Source organism: Papaver somniferum, chromosome 7 (assembly GCF_003573695.1).
Source record: "Papaver somniferum cultivar HN1 chromosome 7, ASM357369v1, whole genome shotgun sequence".
NCBI classification, from domain to species: Eukaryota; Viridiplantae; Streptophyta; class Magnoliopsida; order Ranunculales; family Papaveraceae; genus Papaver; species Papaver somniferum.
In genome coordinates this window covers 47,812,589-47,826,742 of record NC_039364.1, presented here as the reverse complement: position 1 = coordinate 47,826,742, position 14,154 = coordinate 47,812,589, and the positions used below count along the sequence as shown (strand labels likewise).

The 14,154-nt window shown below is 36.0% G+C and overlaps 2 protein-coding genes across 2 annotated transcripts; one reads left to right on the top strand and one right to left on the bottom strand.

The window, feature by feature from the left end:
* The first annotated feature begins 7,368 nt into the window (after window positions 1-7,368).
* On the top strand, window positions 7,369-8,938 carry LOC113297220 (probable aquaporin TIP-type). Its single transcript, XM_026545645.1, has 3 exons — window positions 7,369-7,584; window positions 8,022-8,272; window positions 8,368-8,938. Exons 1-3 carry the CDS (start codon window positions 7,458-7,460, stop codon window positions 8,740-8,742), a joined length of 753 nt encoding a protein of 250 aa, XP_026401430.1. The 5' UTR covers window positions 7,369-7,457; the 3' UTR covers window positions 8,743-8,938.
* A 326-nt stretch (window positions 8,939-9,264) lies between these two features.
* LOC113294609 (aquaporin TIP2-2-like) lies at window positions 9,265-9,736 on the bottom strand. The gene is made up of 2 exons (XM_026542996.1): window positions 9,716-9,736; window positions 9,265-9,567 (listed from the first exon to the last, which is right to left on the bottom strand). Exons 1-2 carry the CDS (start codon window positions 9,734-9,736, stop codon window positions 9,265-9,267), a joined length of 324 nt encoding a protein of 107 aa, XP_026398781.1.
* Window positions 9,737-14,154: the final 4,418 nt, after the last annotated feature.

Genomic DNA, 14,154 nt, shown 5'->3' with positions numbered 1-14,154 from the left:
GTGGTCCGATCGATTTGCGACAGTAGCACATTGCCGCAAATATGAATTAGGGTTTTAGAAACGGCCGCGTCTACCCTAGTTCAATCGAGAAATTTGATATATCATAGACTTCCCACGGGAAAGTCGATCGAGTGGGAATAAAATTAGGCCGACGGTGAACTTATGTGTACCTCCTTGATCGCCCGAAACACGATCTAAGTCGTCCAACTAGGCTAGCTAAGTTGGGCGGACACGATCGATTTGTGATAGTTGTATACTGTCGCGTCCCAAATTAGGGTTTTGAAAACAGCGTGTTTGCCCTAGTTTGGGAAAATGATTTGTTGCTCTACATACTTGCCGCGGGCAGGTCGATCGGGCAAGGGAGAAGTTGGGACGCCAATGTGCATGCTGGCGCCTCTTTGATCATTTCAGGGAAGATCTCAGCCGTCTTAATAGGCTGGATAAGTTGAACGGTCATGATGTACTTAAGACCCTTTTTGACGGTCTTAGCTCGTTTAAGCTTATTTTCGAACAGCGCGAACACCCACATTAGGGTTGACGTTCGGAGCGCTTGGAAGTTAATCTAATAGGACTCGATCGACTAGGGCATTAGTGGGCCCGCCGGTGGTCACTACGGTGATTGCCTAGTTTTGCTAGGAGTAGGCTATGCTGGTTGGATCGTGCAGCCAAATTGTGTGGCCGTGATCGTTTCTGAGACTGATATTAACAGTCTAGATTTTCCTTGAGGAATTTAAGCGTGTTCGATCGAGCTAACTTAAAAGTACGTCGATACAAAATTCTCTTTTCAGAGAGTGATGCAGCCCATGTGGGTACTTCCATGCTGATCTCAATACTAACACTTCGGGAGACTCATGCTACTCTGCTGAGAGTGAACATTTAATCGTCATGTCATGTCAATGTTGAGAGTTCGGATGGGAACATAGCATAGGAAAATACCAGGCAGGCAATGCATTAGCGAATAATGCCGGTGGAAGATAAAATTCACAGAATATTTGGGATTGTTGTTGCGCGCACCATTCTGAGTAAATTTCATATATACAAATATATTGAATTGCTCAATACATATGTGAGCGAAGAGGATTAAGCACTCATTGTTTTTTAAATGGATTATGTTCCTTTGCAGGATGACAGCGCATTAAACACAGGGTTTACGATTTTAGCCCTTGAACTAAAAACCACCATCAACGCTATTGTTATTACACTCAACATTACAACTACAAAATTTGTATGTTCTCAAAACATAGGAAATGTTTATATACTTGTCGTTCTTTCGATACTAGGCACAGAATGCAGGGAATATGATGTTGATTTCCAAATGAACATGGAAACTTGATTTTGTTACAGGGGAACTAGTGGTTTGACCGGTCAAAACCGCTATTTTTTTGATGTTGCGAAAAATTCGCAACTGCGGCAAGCTGTTGCAAACAGTTCGCAACTGTTGACAACTGTTGCGACCATATAATATCGCAACTGTTGTGAACAGTTGCGACTTTTTAACGTCGCAACAGTTTGCAACAATCTGAAAATTTGCAACGGCAATGTAGCCGTTGTGAAATATTGCAACATCGACTTTCGCAACAGAGCTGAACTGTTGCGACCCGCTTTGCAACTGCCACCTACCGTTGCTAATTACTAAATTTGGTGTATATAATACAACTATTTTAGTAGTAGTTTATATATACGTTACATACATGTGTAAGAGGAAGAAAGATACAATTTAGACAGTACAAGTGCGTTAAATATTATCTGTAACAAATCAGAAAAGAGATTACGGATAAACACTGGAATCTTCACGAAAAATAAAATGAAGAAGAAAAAAAAAGCTAATACAACCATCGCAGTAGAAGTCTATATATGGAAGCTACATACAGGTGTGAAAAGCACAAGGATGCAATCCAGACACTACATGTGCGGGACAATAACAACTACAAAATAAAACTAGCTACAACATATAACATGGTAAAGGCACCAAGTGTGCCATTTCTCTGTACATTTATTGTTGTTCACTATATATAACAATACAAAACAACATAGGTTTTTGAGCCTTTGACTGATGTATAACATTTGAGAGACAAACGTTACATCCGACCATCTCAGTCTCATTCCAACCCCTCCGTAGACATGGACGGATTTAAGAGTCGTAATCTCTTTCCATTATGGATATATGCATTCATTGGGTTCCCTCGTAAATATACTCATAAAAAGAAAATTAAATGTAGCAAAGAATATGTATTTTTTGGTTTAACTTATATTATTTTGGCAAAGAACAAAAGACATTATAACTTGTACAAATAAAATAAAATAAATCTTTTTGATTTAAGTTATATTTGCTAGAAAAAAAAATCATTTTCATTTGCCTCACATTTTCTTAAAACAAATTAGCCAACCTTCTTCAACCTGCAATGAACATATAAAAATAGAACATTTGCGGTTACATCACGTAAAACTCATATTTTCTTCCTTAAAATAAATTAGTCATCCTTCATCAACGTGCAAAGAATAAAGAACATTAAAATGTTTGTTAAAAATCTAAAATAAATTATTTTCATTTGACTCATTTTTTTTCTTTTGAAACAAACCGACTTAGTTATTCATATCTAGGATCAATGTTACGACCATTGATAAAAAATAATAATTAATACCATTGTTTATATCTTTTGCAATTGTAAACATGTATGTTTATTATTACTTTGAACAAATTAGCTATCTTTTATAAACATGTAAAGAAAAAAGCGGTTGAAAGGCAGTTGGAAGGAGTGTGGATTAACCCGCTGCAACCTATTCTTAGTAACCTTATGGCTAATATTCAGAGTGTTTCTTTCCTTCTAATGATCTGATTTAGTCAGTTGTTTTGTTTACAAACACTGTATAAATTTAAAAAAAATATCAACATGTAAAGAAAGAACAACATTGAAACCTTTGTCAACATAAAAAAATATAATGAATCTTTTTCTAATTGCAAACTTATTGTCTGTAATTTCTTTTTTTCTCCAGATTTTGAACATCCTTTTTTGTGTAAAAAGAATTTGTATACATTAGGTGTTTAGTTATGCACATTACAAACACATAACTTTAGAGTCTTTGGCGCCTCCCTTCTAAGTACGTAATATCTAAAATATGTGGATGGAAGTACAAACAATTCAAACGAATTAAACTAAATTGGTTACATCACACATAAAAAAGAACATGAAAATATGTATTGCCGTTGTGACATGGTGTATCGAGCTTTGGACAGACGAAAAATACTTTTAGAAACAATCATTACCGACCATCCCTATCTTATCTTAGTCAAAGACATCCAACGGATTTGAGAGTTGTAACCTTTAATCTTATCCCAGTCAGATGAACTGCTTTTAATCTGATTTATGATGCACTTGTTATTTTAGGAGATTTTGATTTCTGGTGTTTCTCTCATGTTCACAGAGATGCAAACCGTATTGCAGACTCAATTGCGAAGTATGCAAGGTCTGAAATAAGTAACTTTACCTGGGTAGAAAATAATCCTGATTGGGTTCTGAATCTAATCCAACATGATAGAAACTATTTTTAATTTTCATTTATTTTCAATATATTTCCTTTCTTATGAAAAAAAGAGTTGTAACCTCTTTCGTTATGAATATACATTGACTGAGTTCCCTCATAATTAGGTCATTAAATAAAAATTTATTGTAAAAGAAAAACTAAGACTACTATTTAAGTTTTTTGGATTTACAAACATGTATAATCATTATAGTTAAATTTGGTTGATTCACATCCAATGTCGTTATGATACGGGTTATGTGTAGTTTATAACTAAAATTAGACATGTCAAAAGCATTTGACAGGTTAGAATGGAATTTCTTGATTAAGGTACGTAAGTATTTTGGTTTTTGCGACGATTGGTGTGACTTAATCTATTAGTGCATCATCACTACTTCTCTTACAGTGGTTCTCAATGGCTCGCCATGCATAGACTTCCATCCGACTAGAGGTATTAGGAAAGGTGATCCATTATCCCCTTACCTTTTTATTTTAGCTATGGAGTTTTTGAAAAGACACTTATCTGAAGCACGGGAAAATAAGGACATCATTGGCATTAAAGTGGTAGGTGGTAACTCTCCAACCATTAATCATCCACTTTTTGCAGATGATTGCTTGATCTTCACTCAAGCGACTTTTTCCTCTGTTAACAATTTATTACAGCTTCTACAAGATTTCAGTTCTCAATCGGCGCAAGTTATTAACTTCGATAAGTCCTCGGTACATTTCAGTAAGATTACAAAACCGGAGGTTGCTTCAGCACTCACTCATATCTTATCTGTAACAATAATGAATGTGAATGACAAATATTTGGGCTCCCCACTGATCCTAGGTCACTCCAAGAAAGATTCTTTCAAATCTATCAGAAGAACTTTGAGCAAAGGCTAACTAGATGGTCTTCTAAGTCAATGACTAAGGCATGTAGAGAAAATATGGTAAAACACGTTCTTAATATTATTCCTCTTTACCAAATGATACCTTTCAACTACTTAAGAATCTCATGAATCAGTTAACGTCAATCCAGAAAATTATTTTTGGGGGGTATAACTTTAATAGGAGGTTCAATCCTCTTGGCTGGAATAAGTTGTGTAAAGCAAAGGAAATAGAGGGTCTCGACTTCAGAGACCTTGAATTGCTATATTTAGCTATGTTAACTAAGCTGGCTTCGCGAGTATGCACTGAATCCAGTCATCTGTGGGTTAAAGTTCTTCAGCCTAAGTACTTCAAAGATACTGATATACTTCATCATACGTCTATTATAACTAATTCATCTTGGGTGTGGTAGCGAATTGAGAAGGGTCTTAAAATTTTTCAAGAGAATTGTTTTATGGAAGTGAATAACATCCAGAGGACAATGATATGAATTGACAGATGGATAAGTGGACTACAACATCCACCTATACCTTTGGCAGACAACTATGCTGACTACAATCTTTTTAGTGACTTAATTGATGCCCATACTGGTAGCTCGAATGAAGAATTGGTTTATGCAGTCTTTGACATCTCCACTGCAGAAAGAATTACTCAAATATTTCTGGATGTTTCCATGGATGACAATATCATCTGGATGCCTTCTAAAGACGATAAATTCACAGTCAAAAGCACCTAGAATCTCCTATCAAACAGTACCAGTGATGCATAAGTTGATGGTGATATTGTACCAACTGAAATTTTGAGGAGACTATGGAAGTGCAATGTTGCACGTCGTATCAAGTTATTTGTGCGGAACTACATTTGGGATATTATTCCTACAAGAAGTAAGATTGTTAGGTTCGATCCTAATGTGGAAGATGTGGTCAAGTAGGAGAAACGATCGAGCACATTTTGCTTGAATGCAGACATGCTAGGGCTGCCTGAAAATGTATCAATGTATATATTGATGCAGTGAAAAATAGTGTTGTGTCAGTTCCTAAATGGTGTTGCAGCTGGTTTACAAGCCACAATTCTTCCAGGAAGAAAGTTGGAAATACAAGCTGATGGTTGGTTCATGGATTATCTGAAAAGACAGACGTGATTATGTTTATCAAGGAGTATCTCTTAGTCCATATAACTCCATGCATAAAATTCGTTATTACCTTTCCCAATGTATGAGTACATATAGCACAAATGAACACATTGAACTTATCTCATATTCCAATTTTCCTAAATCTAATTGCTGCGTGATATTGATATCTTTAAATTCACTATTGATGCATCATTTTGTTATGAGACTAATCAAGCTGGTCCTGGTCTGGTTTATCGTGATCATACAGGTCAATGCAAGGGCATCAAAAGAACATTTACCAGAGTGTTGTCTAGTCCCGGAAGAAGCTCAGTGCAAAGCAGTTCGTGAGGCATTATTATAGGCTAAACCTTTGCAGCTACAGACAATTCAAATTGAAGGTGATGTTGAATTAGTTATTAAAGCTATAGTTTAAGATATCTGCAACATTCATTGGAACCAGAGGAACATTCATTGGAACCAGAGGAACATCATTAAGGAGATCAAACACACCAGCAGTAGTTTTGATATCTGCATTTTTTCTTATGCTAGTAGAAATCATAACCAAGTTGCGGATAAATTTTTCAAAATGGCTAGAGAAGATACAAAGTTAAGTTTTACTTCCTACAATAATTTTCCTTGGGCTATTTATAACATGTTAACCAATGATCATAACTCTTTGAATGGCTAATTCTATAAATAAAATTTCTTCTAGCAATTTAAAAAAAAAAAGATTACTTCTTTGGAATGTTTGGTCGACTCCAAATTCAAAAATGTTAACCATGGGATAGGACTCAAAAATGTTAAAGAGATTAAGAAAAAAGTAAGATAAAGGTGATGTAGCGCCCATCCGGAGCGCCACAAAAAAAATGCACCCTGTGATGATCCGCGGTGGGAAGGGGGAACCACCTTTGGCGCATTTTATCCGTGTCTCTTTGTCCCTCCACTTGTCGGACCCGTTCACAATCCTCGCAGTAAAAGGTAGTTGTGGAATAGGATGTTCGTCGTTGGTCGGTCTAAAATAATAATTTCATAGATTATCTGTTACTAAAAGTTTCTCAAAATGGATTAAGATGCTTAAACTACCATTATTACTACTAACTAATATCATGTCAATGTCATAATTTATAAAAAAAAAAACACTATATTTCTGTAATATAATAAATAAAATTGTACTACCATAACCACTACGAGGGTGAGAATATTAACTGACGAAAACAGCGAATGTTTAATACAGTAATCTTATCAAGACAGACATTTTTTTGATCTTAATAATATTATTTTAGGGATGAAGATATCTTATTAATTTGAAGTTAATACATAAACAAAAATTTGAACCACTACTTTGGTTCATGATTGATTAGGAAACCCTTATTAACTAAAACAGAGTGCTAATCTTCTCCAGTTAAATAAGCTGAAAATGTCTTTGATCATAACATGAATAATTATCCAACCACCTCAACATGATTAAAGAACTATAAGTGTAATTATCCTTACGTGATCGATCATCGAGAACCGTTCAGATCGATTTGATCCCAGATGTAATTAGATATGATTCCATCTAAACATGGCTTAGCTTTGCTTACCTGTATTTTCATTAATATTTGGGATCATTATTACTTACTCCTACTCGAATTAGCAACCAAAATCAAAAATAATAATCTTGTCGTAGTGCTCGTAGTGCTACTATTAAATCAAAGATGGACGGTGGGTCGGCACCCAATCTAACGGTTGCTATGCAAAATGCTTCAATCAGACATGTTTTTCATATCAGTGTGGGTCCCAAGTCGGTGCTGGCTGTGGCCTACGCTTCACATTTTGACCATGAAAACCATTAAACTGTGTCTATTTAAGGCCTCTTGTCAAGAAAGTCTACAACGCATTCACCAAATTCTCATCTCCTCTGATCCGACTCTCTGAAATCCTCACTCAAACAAAAAAACTTTGAGATTTAAAAATGGTGAAGATCACAGTTGGAAGCATTGGTGATTCTTTCAGTGTTGCATCACTGAAAGCTTACTTAGCTGAATTCATTGCCACCCTTCTTTTTGTTTTTGCTGGTGTTGGTTCTGCCCTTGCTTACAGTAAGTGTTGACCTTTTTTTTCTTCGTTTTGAAGGCATGGTATTTATATGCACACACACACCATTTCAAACTTTTCTCTCTTGCACATGATTGACATGATTAACCCACGGGCATAGGCGCGTACAGCATACCAACTAAATCCCCTAGGCCCTGTGTGGAGTTACAGACAAACAGCTTAATACACCTCAATGCATGGGGAGCAAATTCATTGCCAACCCAGTGAACAACCCCCCTGAAGCAGGAGAGTTATTGCAAATACCAAAACATTTTTTGCTTCAAAGTTGATGTAATGAGTTCGCTACAATTAACACTAACCAAATGGGAAAAGTTTGGATTTAATATTAACCAAGAACGCCACAACCAAATCGAGAATGGTGCTAAGAATGTAACTTAATTAGAAAATGTGGACAGCTAACAAAGTATATGCATGTATGCAGGCAAAGTCTCATCTGATGCCTCATTAGATGCTGCTGGTCTCCTTGCCATAGCCTTGGCACACGCATTCGCACTGTTTGTTGGGGTTTCAATGGCAGCCAATATTTCAGGTGGTCACTTGAACCCAGCTGTTACCTTTGGATTAGCTGTTGGAGGTCACATCACCGTTATTACTGGCCTCTTCTACTGGATTGCCCAATTACTCGGCTCTGTCGCAGCTTGTTTCCTCCTTAAGTTTGTCACTGATGCCAAGGTAATCAAACTAGAGAAAATTTCTATGAGATAGATTCTGATATTTTTCATCCCAACTTAACTTATGTTTTCCTAACCGCTTGTTAATTTCTGTAGGCCATCCCAACTCATGGTGTTGCATCTGGTGTGTCTGCCTTCGGCGGTGTCCTATTTGAGATCATCATCACCTTCGGACTAGTATACACTGTCTACGCTACCGCTGCTGATCCCCAGAAGAAATCTCTAGGAACAATTGCCCCAATTGCAATTGGTTTCATCGTTGGTGCCAACATTCTTGCCGCTGGTCCATTCAGTGGTGGATCAATGAACCCAGCTCGTTCATTTGGCCCTGCTGTCGCCAGCGGTAACTTTGACGGAAACTGGATTTACTGGGTCGGCCCACTTATTGGAGGAGGTCTTGCCGGTTTGATCTACGGTGATGTTTTCATTGGATCTTACTCTGCTCTCCCAGCAGCTGAAGACTACGCTTAAGATGAGTTTCAGGTTGGGGCTTGTTGGTTTGGTTATCTTCATTCAAAAGCAATAAGTGTACATATATCTGTACGTACTTTGTTTCTTCATTCTCAATTGAGTCAATCTCCATTTGTACTGTTTTTAAGTTTGGGTATTTGTGTAAGCGATGCTTTCCTTTTAATTTGTGATGAATGAAAATTTTAGACTTGATGAAGTGTTTGGTATTTTTGTTGCAATTTGCATCAGTAAAATTAGGATGTAACTTGACAAGTAGCAACCACAAGATCATGCGTATCAACAAAAGAGCAAGATTTCAAGTGTTAAGAGACTCAAGTCATGATACAGACCGACCGAGACATAGTACTTAATAGAAAACAACCAGTTAGAAACAAAACTATGATAGATAATAATAAGCAACTTGATCAAAAGCCAAGTTTGACATCATGTGACAAAGATTTCCCATTTTAGTGATGACAACTCAGGGCTCAGAGGAGGACTGGTTATGGTTGGAAGAGATAATCTTATCATATAACAATCCAGCTAATCCACCACCATTAGAGGTCCCAACCAGTAAACCCAGTGGTTTTTAAAATCAATGGTGATTATGGATGGTCCAAATGATCTGTCTGGGTTCATTGAACCACCTGTAAAAGGACCAACGGCCAAGATGTTGACACCAGCTATGAATCCTGTTACTATGGCTCCAATTATGCCGTCCGATGATCTTCTCTGCGGATCCCTGGATGCAAAGACTGTGTAAACTAAGGTAAATGTTGCTACACCTTCAATCAAAATGCCACCAAATACGGTCACCCTATCATCCAATCCATGTGTAGGTATTGCCTGTAGAAATAACCCAAAAATATAATATCGCACCAGAACTCCATCGACTTGGTTCAGGCAAATTCTTTTTATCTATGGCGAAAAAATAAACGCTGTATACTGTCACGAAATTTCGCATACAGAAATGTTAATATTCGACCAAAATTACCTGTCCCGCAGTGACCAGCATGAGGAGTAGACATGCTAAGGTGGAATCCAACAACTGAGTAATCAAGTGACAAATGCCAGTCAAAATGCGAAGTTTTCGTACAATAACAAATGCGAATGTGACTGCTGGATTTTACATGGCTACCCGGTGACACATATACAGCCACTGTAAAGGCAAATGCATGGGCCACTCCGACAGCTAACAAGTCTGTCTCTCTTGACTGTGCATCTGACGAGGTCATCAACTTACCTGCAAATGTGGCAGTTAATTTCATTTAAGAAGACAGTCAAATAAAACGCTAATTTGTAAAAACTGGAATAATATATTGAATAGGTACCGGTTATAGCCAAGTTCAAAGGTTCAATTCGTAATTTTGTTGATCAAACAAGATTATCATTGATATAAGAGATAAAAAGTATACCAGCAGAGATGGCTGATCCGACACCAACGAAGACGAAAATGAAAGAAGAGATGAACTCAGAAACATAAGACCTAAGAGATGTAGGACTAAACAACTCTTCCATTAGATCAAGCGTCTTCAAACCTACTCGTAGAAAGGATGACACTCTCATCCTTACCATCCCATGCATCTCCCTAGCTATCTCTTTTAACAAATTCACAACGTATTCAATCAAGTGGAGATGGAAGAGGAACACTAATTATACAGGCTTTTTCCTTTATGATTTTTCTTTGGCTCGTACGCAGATATAAACATTAATAAGAGCATCCACAGTGGGCGAGTATAACCAAAAATTTGGGATGAAATCGTGACGCAGTGGGACGGAGTAAAGATCAAATCTCAGCCAAAGATCAAATTCCAGACCATATTTGGTCGCGACCAAATACCAAATCCTAATATAGTCGGGCGTAAATTTAAAGTACGCTTGTTGCTGGGCGTAAATTTAAAGTACGCTTGTTAACGGGCGGAGATTTAAATTACGCCCGATGAAAATTCAAATTAAAAAAAAAAAAAAAAAATGAGGCGTAAACTTAAAGTACGCCTGTTGACAGGCGTAAACTTAAAGTACGCCTGGTGATTGATTGGGCAGATATTTGAGATACGCCCGATGAAATTTTTTTGGGGCGGATCTTTAAATTACGCGCGACCAAATTTTAATCGCCACCGTTACGTGACAACACGGACTAAACCCAAAATTTGATCTTTTTTTTGATCTTTGATCTTTGGTTTTGATCGCACCACTGCAGTTGCTCTAACCGTGCATAACTACCCACGAAGTGAACAGTGAAAAGTAGATGCGTGTTGCTTTGATTTTGATGATAGTGGACAGTTAATATTCTTCCACATCTTTTAGGGTCAGTTTGGGAACCTGGAATTCAATAGCCTGCTGTGCTGTGTTAAAAAGAGAGGCGATAGTCAAGGCGATTGGTCATGAGATGTTGGCTTGGTCAATTTTGATTTCACGTTCATCTTCTTCGATCAATTCAATCTCAGTGAAACAAATCTTCTTAATTCTAATGTTTTTCTAAGTTCACCCATGTTATTATGACTGTTAATTTTTAAATCCTTTTGCTTTACTTTTCGTTTTTTCCTTTCTGTTATTTTTCTTCAAAACCCTAATTTTGATTTCAATATTTTGATAGTATGATTGTTTAATCCTTTTAAAAATTCAGCTACTTATCACCCTCTAGTCTTCTCTTGTTTGATTTTATCTATCTTCTATTTTATCATTGTAATCTCTGTGTTGTTTACATCTTGTAGCTAACTGCTAAAGTTTACCCTTTTTCTGTTTTTTCACAGATTAGCTCATGGAGTCATGCTGTGACGAGGTCACCCTTGTGACAGCTTCCGTAAGGGCTCACTTTATAACCTTTGGATTTAACATCTTACATATGTACACATCTCAAAAAAATAATTAGATAATAAAAAATATCTTTTATTATTTTCTTAGATTTTATTTTCCTATATTTATTTTGATTTGATATTTAGTCCCTCAAAATAATTTTCTTAACTAAAACAATGTCAATTAAAATTTAACCTAAAATCAAAACGATTGTTTATGAGCGAGATCATCAAAGTTCCATTCCTATATGTGAAGTACCAAAAATGAACATCAAAGCAATAAGATAATTGGATTGTTTTTAGGTATTATACATTGAAAACAATCCAACCAAAACATGATTATTGTAGTTCAACAAAATCAGTACTCTACCTCAACACAATTTAAGAATTACCGATTTAAAGTCATCAAGATCATCAAACTTGATATAAAAAAAATTCCATATTTCAAACCAAAAAAACTCATGACTGGTTTCTAGGTTTTTAAGAAGCAAGGAAAGGAAAAATATAAAAACTTGTTCTCACCATCCGAGAATTAAAATTTTGATTTGTTGAAAGGGCTAAGGAACAAATTAAATTAAATTGTCGAAGGGGTTAAGGAACAAATTAAATTAAATATTTACAAATAAATAATAATGGATATAATAAAAAAAAATTATTATCTAATTCTTTTCTCTGGATGTGTACTTATCTAAGATGCTAAATCCAAGGGTTATAAGGTGAGCCCTTACAGAAGCTATCACGAGGGTAGCCTCGTCACAGCATGACTCTCATGTCATGAGCTAAAGGAGGTAGCATCTATAGGGTCTTAGTATTTCACCATCATGAGACGAGTATGTGAAAGAACAAGCGGAGTTTCTGGTTTGAGTTACAGTTGGGTCAATTTCTAGATTATTTCTACAAGGTATATCATAATCTCGGAATTCGTCAAATTAAATCACCAATGTCAGGTTTTATCAATGAAGAATGGGTTATTGGACTGCTTTTTTGGCGTCATGAAATCCTACTTAGGTAGGGATTTGGTATAATACTATGAATATGTGTCTTCCTCAAGAGATTTTAATTTGAGGATTATATTAATACAAAATTTTTAAACGATGCTTTTGCATTTCATGCTTTGGTTCATGATTACCTACTGTCATAGACTATGAATTTCTCTGTGTTTTTGGCAGGTGGTTTTGTTGTGGAACAACTTTTAAGAAGGGATTGTATGCTAGTAAAAGACTTTGTGTTCTAGTAAAGGCTTCTTGGATTTTCTCTACACTCACAGAAGATATACTGACAAGGTTTTTTAATAATTGATAATTTTTAATTTCAAGTATAATAATCATTAGTGGATTTTTAACAGTCAGTTCATTACACTTGGCAATTGTTCTTATTTCCAAGCAAGAGTCTCTTCATATTTCTTAGAGTTTAAGTATTAGACTGTTAATATTCAATGAATGATCATAATTACATATATCTTGTCATTCCTGCTCTTATCATTCATCTTTCTTATAATACCTTATGAAGTTATCAGTATTTAGCTTTCAGTAGTATTCAGTTCTTCAAAACCATATATTCATATGTTTCTTCTCTCAAGTAGATTTTGTTTTGCTCTTCTGTCATGGTTGTATTTGAAGATCATGTTAAGGTTCTTGATTTGGATGAAGATATTGAGGATTTTCCTTTTAGACTAGCAGGTTTACTAGCTGATCAGTATAGGAACTATTACAAAACCTCAGTTAAGCATCAACTAAATAGGGTTTGGACTATCAAAGCTACTGATTTCAAGTTAGCCAAACCTTTTATTCAAGGAATGCAGACTCAAAACTTTCTTAATCTTTTCATCATCATGTTTAAGCATAAAAAAAGATCTAGATTTAGAAATTGCTACAAGACCTACCTTACTTTTTGGTCAGTTATTTGCCATTCAACCATTAGGAGAGCTAGAATTTGTCTTTGATTTGGAATGGAAAATAACTTTAATTCCTGTGCAGATTATCATCCCAACAACACTCATTAACAGTGGTAGAGATGGAGAGGTTATTGAGCAGATTGGTGTACCAGTTTCAGTGGATACTCCTATGGGTAACTATTATGAAGCAAAAGTAATGGTACCTTTTAAGACACCAATGACAAAGAAAGTTGTTTTAAACACTACTAGGAAGACCTATTATATGACTGCTTTCTATCCAAAGCTTCCTTTCCATGCATGTACTCATTGTTTTGTTCTTTATCATGATGATGTTAAATGCAAGGAAATCCAGAGGAAGATTCAGGTTAGAGCTTTACCCGCACCAAATCCAAAAGCTACTCACATTGTTGTTACAAAGACTAGTGTTGTTTTGGAGAAAGGTCAAAGTTCTGGATCTTCTAAGGATGCTGCTAGTGGTGGCTCTCAACCTTCAGCTTTTTCTGTTAGTCTTCATCCAGTTGGTAGTCTGAGGATAACTGAATCTACTTCTTTGCATGTATCTTCATCTATGATACCTTTTCCTTCTGCTGAGATGCCTGCTATTTCATCTTTGATCACGAAGGAGCCATCATCTTCAAGTTTGTCTAATCCTGTTATCTCTCATACTCACGTTGGTTCTTCTGGTTCTGTCTTACCACCTTCAGTTGAAATTTTTTCTTTTTATCCTGCTACTTTTGTGCATGA